Source organism: Prosopis cineraria, unplaced genomic scaffold, assembly GCF_029017545.1.
Source record: "Prosopis cineraria cultivar Desert tree isolate PC_DT_omini unplaced genomic scaffold, ASM2901754v1 PC131, whole genome shotgun sequence".
Classification (NCBI taxonomy): Eukaryota; Viridiplantae; Streptophyta; class Magnoliopsida; order Fabales; family Fabaceae; genus Prosopis; species Prosopis cineraria.
This window is the reverse complement of record NW_026555458.1, coordinates 51,767-59,340: the sequence shown is the minus strand read 5'-3', so window position 1 is coordinate 59,340 and position 7,574 is coordinate 51,767. Positions and strand designations below refer to the sequence as shown.

Below are 7,574 nucleotides of genomic sequence, written 5' to 3'. Positions count from 1 at the left end.
TTAGACACGATTTTACAGCGTCCATCCTTGAGGTGGAGGAATCATCTTTCGAATTTAATATAATTTCGTTTTTTTTTTTTGCATAGTCATAATTATAGACCTGAAATTAAAAAGGGGGAAAAAAACGATGAGCAGCCAAAGCCCTTAGGGCTGCTTTTTTAAGTCAGTTATCAAACAGATTAGAGATAAAAATAAAAGAGAATTTTATTAAATAAAAAAGAAGACAAAAATAAAAGGTCTCGAAAATTGAGGAGTACAGTGAAAAAGATTTTATTGTCATTTCACTTGAATGGAGTTATAGAAAGAGACATCAGATATATATACACATATACTATATTTTGCTGAAAAGTGAAAAGGAAGGAGATATAATATGTTTTTTTTTTATGGTGTTATCAAAAAAAAAAGAAAGAGATAATATATATATATATATATATATTGCTGAAAAGTGAAAAGGAAGGAGAGAGAAAGGAAGGGGGGAGGGTTGCATTAAAAAAAAAAAACAGGAAGAAGTACCTGACAGTCCATGACGGTAACCCCACCATTTTTCAGTAAGGACAGATTTGTGGGTCAAACCATGGGAATTAAAAAAAATAAAAAACACACACAATTCCTGTCTCTGAGATCATTTCGGTGGAAACAACATTTATTCACCTTGGGAGCGAGAAAGCAAGAAAGAGAAATTAGATTCCATTTACATCTAAAGTCTATCTCGAGGTGCTATTACACAACTTTTTACTGTAATTCATTCTGTAATGATGATGGTTTTCTGGAGATAAAGAAATGGGCTCCCTTCCTTGTTTTATTTAAACAAATACCTCCCCACATCTTCATTCTCTATTATTCACCAAGCCTTCCTCTGTCTGGATCATAATTTCACCTTCCCATTTATAATACAAAGGAAGGAAAGAGGGACGTAAAAGGCAAGTGATGGAGCTTACTCAGCTCGGTTTTCTGGAGGAACTACTAGCTCCAAGAAGAGACACTTGGAGCACTTTTTCCTCTGGATTGGGCGAGATGTTCCCCAATAATGATTGGAGTTTTGATTCTTTTGAAGAGATCCCACATTTAGCTCCTTTGAATCCTCTATTACCTTCATTTTCCGCTCCACTGGACCCTAGATTTGAGTGTCCATACACTAATGAAGCAGCAGCAGCATACCCTTCTGTTGATGGATTCACCGTAACAGAGCTTGACTCTACATTCGGCAGGAATGGAGATTCAACACTATTTCCTGCACAAGAAAGTAACCCATCAATAGAGGATGAAGAGTTTGGCTTTCTGGGGAGTGAAAATCAGAGCCTTGAAGAGATGAACACTGCCTGCAAAGTTGAGGAACAAGCCACTGAAGTTCCAGTCTTCAACATGGGTTTGTGTGGGGAGAAAAAACCCAAGTCCAAGAAGCTGGAAGGGCAGCCCTCAAAGAATCTAATGGCAGAAAGAAGGAGAAGAAAGCGCCTCAATGATCGCCTTTCCATGCTAAGGTCAATTGTTCCAAAGATCAGCAAGGTAAAACGTAGTATTCATAATTGCCCAGATGTTATATTTACGATTTTTTAGTTTACTTGATCAATGGTTGGCGCTTGGAACTGATACGGATATGTCAACATTAACAGATGGACAGGACCTCTATTCTTGGAGACACCATAGACTATATGAAGGAGCTTCTAGAAAGGATAGGTAAGTTGCAAGAAGAAAGAACCGAAGAGGGGATAAAACAGATAAACCTCATGGGTAAATCCAAAGAGATGAAGCCAAATGAAGTGATGGTAAGAAATTCGCCCAAGGTATGGTTTTGAACCCTAAAAGTGATGCATTATTTCATTAATGGTCCACTGACTGAATACATACAAGTTCTCTGATATTTTTGACAGTTTGAGGTAGAGAAGAGAGACCAGGACACAAAAGTCAGTATCTGTTGTGGCACAAGGGCTGGATTGTTGCTATCAACAGTGAACACCCTTGAAGCATTAGGCCTTGAGATTCAACAATGTGTTATAAGCAGCTTCAATGATTTTTCGATGCAAGCATCTTGCTCAGAGGTTTACAAGTGCCTTATTTCTAAATTCCAAGGGATTTAATCTCTAATTTCTTACTGGAAATCATCTATATTTCTTACTAATGACAATTATTTCTCGTCAGGTAGCCGAGCAGAGAACTAGCATTAGCTCTGAAGAGATAAAGCAAGCACTGTTCAGAAATGCCGGATATGGCGGGAGATGTCTATAGGACGAAGATATGAGCATTAGGCAAGTATCTAAAACAATTTCCAGATGGTGTAAACGAAGCAATTTTTACCTATATGTTCTTTCGGAATAAATTAGTATTGATTGATGATGTACTTCATACAGCTCTACCTTTTATTTTATCATATATTGGGGTATCGCAGTACAAGCATCAGAGTTCTCATCAGAAGAATATCGCATTAATTTAATAAGCAAGCTTCAATCAAGTAGAATTATTGCTGAACACATAAGAGGAATCGAACTGCTGATTTCATAGATTCCTGAATATGTTATATATTGCGAGTTTTTTTTCCCCTCGGACATCTAGCGAATAATTGTCTGTCATCTGGTTATATATTTGCGCGGAAACCAAAACCACTCACCAACGGCTTCTGGATATTACAATTTTAAAAGGATTGTGGTTTCTATCAGGTACCCGATCTAACACTCCGACAAGCGAGGTTGCTAATTGAATTGCCAATGGACCACTTTTAAAATGAATCACTGTCTTGTAGCTTTATAATTTCTCAATGGTTGCACATAAATTGGGGAATCTACTTGCAAGATTGGGAGGCAGCCCTAGAAGTACAAGGGAAACTGATAGTATCTTTCACGATGAGCTAGCAGGGAAAATCTACAGCCTAATTTCCCTCTAAAGTGCGAAACAGCACTGCTAATATGCAAGATAACAGGGACGAGTATTAGTCCTGATTTTAGCAGCAAGGACATCAATAATCGTGAGTCTGAGTTGAAAAATCTCCTTTTTGACTAGGAACATAGGATGCAATTCAAGAATTATGGATAACACGGGTTATGTGGTGAATCTAAGATGAAGTTAACCGTGTAGATCCTTCCCATCATAAGCAAGGATAAAAAAAAAATTAAAATTAAAGAGACACTGTAAACAAATCATTTACATTCACAAAGGGACCTAACCTGAAGAATATGACAGTGGAACTCAAAGTGTTATCGTCGCTTGTGATATGGTATAAATTCACCTGTCCTCGCCAAGAGCTTCATGTTTAAGGTTGGCTGGCCTCACAAGATGGGAAAGGTAGGGGATGAGGAAGAAACAGACAGAGAAGACGTACTCGAGTCATCAAACTATCCATCATGTTCAAGGCTTCAATCAAGATCACCCATGCCCGCAAGCGTACATGGGAGTCTCCATTTTTTTTCAATCCCCACCACTCACTATGAATGGTGGGGATTGGGAAAGTGGAGAAAAATGGAGGGGAAAAAAATGCAGGAGATCCCCCACCCCCTCTATTTTAAAGCTATATACAAAGTAGAGTACACAGGGGCTAGTCAAAGACTCAAGGTAACAGGGACAGTCTAAGTAGCCAGACAGGTGGCAAATAATAATTTCTGAGACCCAATTTGATGCATCATATTTAGAAAATCGTTTCACAAGTCATTTTTTGGACCCAGAAAAAATTGGATCTCCCATTTTTATTAGCTAGAGAGAAAATTTACAAGAGCTAGCCAACATTAGGTTGTGACCAAACTACATCTAAAAGTCAGCCACTATACACTAGTCTTTCAATTAGCAATCAGCGTGGCTAAAAGATGTTGTGATACAACTCAATCGACTCAAGTAAGATTTATTGACTTTCATCTTCACCAAAAGTTTCGGCTTCAACGTGGTCATCAATGTCTTCATCAGTGCTACAAGTATCCATGAGATTGGCTTGCAAATGTTGAAACTTTTTTATGGCATCTCTAGCTTCAGACATCAAGGCAATTTTTGCAGATTCGACCACGCCCCTCTTCTGAACGATGCTTTCTTCTGTTACTATTTTTCCAAGTTTGGGCATTTCTACTCGCGCAGATGCTGCTCTTCTCCTAGCTTCTCGGCAGCGTAATTGATTAATATACTTCTCATGCAGTACCCTGTTCTTCACTTGCTTCAGTACAGGGGGACTGACAATATCTGAACCACATGAACTACTGAGTCTTGAAAGGGGCTTTCCATGGCGTGAAGATGATTTATCATTGCAACTTTGCCGCCATCCTTGCTTTTCATCTAGCTTCTCGGGAGTAGAGAGTGCATCAATCGGCGGAAAAGCATTAGTAGAAACGTCCGCATTGGGTTCAAGAACAGAAAACAAATCCCCTTCATGGTCCCGATCAACTTTACTATTGCGCTGTAACAGCTTTCTGAGAGACTTTTGAGTGAGATAACTCTTTGATTTGGAACGACTTGATCTTTTAGCTTTGTTAACAATAGGTTTGAGCAGCTTACTTGCAGAAAGCACAACTTCTTGAAGGGGTGATGACTTCATTTTCTTTGCCCTTGATCGAGGCTGATGTTGAGGTGGTGTTAAATGGTCCTGGTGTATTCTTTCGAAGCAATCCTGTGCAGACTTTCCAGGGACCTGCAATAGGTTTTGTATAGTGATGAATTCAAGAGTGAACCCAGAGGTATAAGCTAACTCCAAATACAAGAATGATACGCTCTAATATTAATATTTCATGTCATTAACTTCACATAGGTTATCAACCAAGGATTAAAAAATAGAAAGAAAGACGGAAATAAAGAAAATCACAAACCAAGGCCTCTCCCCTTCCCTTGGGAACTTTATGGCAATGCATTTTGTGTTGTTCCCTCGAAACACTTACAAGGTACACTTCAATGGAGTAAGTCTCACTTGCGCTTAAAGTTGTCTCGTTTCTGTGCGCTCCTCAATTCCTAAAAGTTATAACGTTTCCATCTTTATGGTATATAAGAAATAGAAGATAGACAGTTTCCAAATTTGTCTGAATATCAATTAATATTATAAAATTTAGCTCAGTTGAAGTAAAACCAATCCACTTCTATCAATCTTCCATTGAAGATTATGAAACGGAGAGAAACTTCATTTCTTTAAGACTTCGATTTATTTCACGCAAAAACAATTAAGTTGTCCTAGATTCTAATGATGTCTGAAAGCGTGCTATTCAGCTGTTGGTGTTACTCAATCAAGTTATGATCTCCTACAAACGATAAATTACAGGTGGAATATACCTTCAAAACAAGTGGGTAAAAGTATTCAGTATTCACACCTCAATCATTACGACCATGGAGAAAGACTTGTAAAGACAGAAAGCAGGTTTATGTAATCGACAATCAAGAAAATAGGTGCACATAAAAAAGATACAAAATACTAGGAAAATACCAGTTTAGAAACTTTCTTCCAGAAATGGGGGGTCGGCTTTGCAGCAAAATACGCTTTCTGTAACGCCACCTCTTGTTCCTTTGTCCACCCTTTTGCAGTTGCTTCACTATCTTCATCTCGCTTTCTCTTTCCCTTGACAAGAGCTTCATTCTTATCCTCATATCTCACCCGCACCTCTCTACCTTCAATCGTAAATTCCTCACGAGTAACAGAAACGTCCCTTGTCATCTGTTCGCCTTTACCTGAAGATTTTTCAAACGATTTATCTCCTGCTTCAGCTTTATTAGCAACTACGTTATCTGAATCTTCCTCCACAGAAAAATCTGAATCAATGTCAATAATTTCAAGAGATTTTGCCCTGTTAATCGCTTGGTCTGGTCGAGAAGTAACATGTGCTTCAGCTTTATGAGCAACTACTTGATCTGATTCTTCCTCCACAGAAAAATCTGAATCAATGTCGATAACTTCAAGAGATTTTGCACTGTTAATCGGTCGGTCTGGTCGAGAAGTAACATGTTTCTCGTTCAGGAGCCTCTGAGATCGTCTGAGACTCTGAACGCGACTATTTAGTTCGGCAGGTTTTCTCGGCCCACGAGTCACATTCTCCGAATCACCCAAAGAGTGATCAGGTTTCCTCGATTTCTTCATACCTCTACGTGGGGAATCTCTAAGCTCACGAAAGACAATTTTCGGACGAGACAGCCTGGAAGATCGTCTGAGACAAGGAAAGCCACCAGAGTCATTGTTCAATCTAGAAGATCTTCTCAATTCAGCAGGGAAAGTGTTGCCATTTCTGGACTTGATGCCGTAATCGTTGGATTTCTTGGAAGACTTGTTCTTCGAACCCTTGTGGCTCTGCGGCAAAGGAACAATTTGAATATTGGCAGGCGAAGAAGGTTTCAAGCAACATACCCATTTTCGAGTAGATTTAGAGTCGAGAGACTTGATATCCTCGGCTTTCCGTGGAGTCTTGGGCTGCAGTGGCGGTTCTGTGGTGCTTCCCCGGAGGAGGAATCTTGGGGATCGTCGGGGCGTCGTGGATTCAACACTGTGGATGAAGGAGTTTCTCCGAGGCATTACCAAATGCACTTGACTTGATAGGGTCCCCTGAAGACTCAGTTTTGAACTTTGAAGAAATGAGAGGGAAGCCGGTGTTTCAAACTCAAGTCGCAATCTTTCCTTGTTTGAAGGAGACACCCCTCTTTATGTGCCATCATCAAACAACCCTCTGTCACTCTGTTTCAATTTAAACGCGAAACGTTGTTCGCCTAAAAATATTGGCCGAAGGAGCTAAAGGACTAATTAAACAGGCTTATAGACTTAAAGCCCACACATGTTTGGATTCTGAGGCCACTCAAATTGCAACAAACCCAAATTGGAACAAACCACACCAAAAAAAAAAAATTACAACTCCAACCATGGAGCTATCATGAGAGAAATCTATCATTCCGTTCTGAACATTTCTAGGGGGATAATCTTTATTGTCAACAAAGTCTGCTTACCCAAAAAAAAAAAAAATTGCAGCTCCAACCCAGGCTTCGTAATAATAACGAAAACCACACCAGCACATTTAAAAGTTTTCCCCTCCTTAAAAAGTTATGTTATGTGATGCAAGTCATACTCAGTCCTCATCTTCGGCGTTGGGGTCGAAATCCACTTCCTTAACACTTAAGAGGAAAAATTTATTTGGGCTTATAAACAGGATTTCTGGAGAAAAAACAGAAGAGAAAGTTTCTTGGGCCTGAATTATTGGTTTGGAACAAGAGGAAAGGATTAGGAAGAGCATGAGTTTAGGTTTCGGTTTGGGTGAGAGTTCTTGGGGAAAAAAATTGATAAAAGTTGGGCCAGGTCCAAATTTAATGCGAAGGCAATTATTTAGCTTAAAATATTTAATGGACGAAACCCTAATAATTTGCAAATGCCAGATTATCTTGGATGCATGATAAGTAATTTTTGTGAAATCTAAAAGAGTGGTTGAGCCCAAATTAAATTCTCATGCCCCAGAGCAATCATCATTTGTAATTTAAAAAATTAACTCTAAAAGTTCAAATAAAGTAATTATTTATAATTTTAAAAATTAGTCATTTATAGTGGTGAAGAATGAAAGGGGAATTTGCAAATAAGTGTGAAGTGTAGATGTTCATAGCAAGAGTCACGTGGATACTTTCAATAGAAAGACAATTGTATTTTTTCA

General features: G+C 38.8%; 2 protein-coding genes and 1 long non-coding RNA gene across 4 annotated transcripts; 1 reads left to right on the top strand and 2 right to left on the bottom strand.

Moving 5' to 3' along the window:
- Positions 1-663: 663 nt before the first annotated feature.
- LOC129295513 (uncharacterized) lies at positions 664-3,467 on the bottom strand. The gene is made up of 2 exons (XR_008589583.1): positions 3,159-3,467; positions 664-1,231 (listed from the first exon to the last, which is right to left on the bottom strand). It is a non-coding gene; the product is annotated as an uncharacterized LOC129295513 (long non-coding RNA).
- LOC129295511 (transcription factor bHLH93-like) lies at positions 928-2,391 on the top strand. Of its 2 annotated transcripts, none has more exons than XM_054934040.1 (4): positions 928-1,506; positions 1,614-1,766; positions 1,872-2,039; positions 2,140-2,391. In XM_054934040.1, exons 1-4 carry the CDS (start codon positions 928-930, stop codon positions 2,224-2,226), a joined length of 987 nt encoding a protein of 328 aa, XP_054790015.1. In that variant the 3' UTR covers positions 2,227-2,391. The 2 variants fall into 2 exon arrangements, with proteins under 2 accessions (XP_054790015.1, XP_054790014.1); XM_054934039.1 differs by having other exon boundaries at positions 1,614-1,784.
- A 178-nt stretch (positions 3,468-3,645) lies between the features above and the next one.
- On the bottom strand, positions 3,646-6,576 carry LOC129295515 (uncharacterized). The gene is made up of 2 exons (XM_054934042.1): positions 5,381-6,576; positions 3,646-4,600 (listed from the first exon to the last, which is right to left on the bottom strand). Exons 1-2 carry the CDS (start codon positions 6,455-6,457, stop codon positions 3,827-3,829), a joined length of 1,851 nt encoding a protein of 616 aa, XP_054790017.1. The 5' UTR covers positions 6,458-6,576; the 3' UTR covers positions 3,646-3,826.
- Between the last annotated feature and the right edge of the window lie 998 nt (positions 6,577-7,574).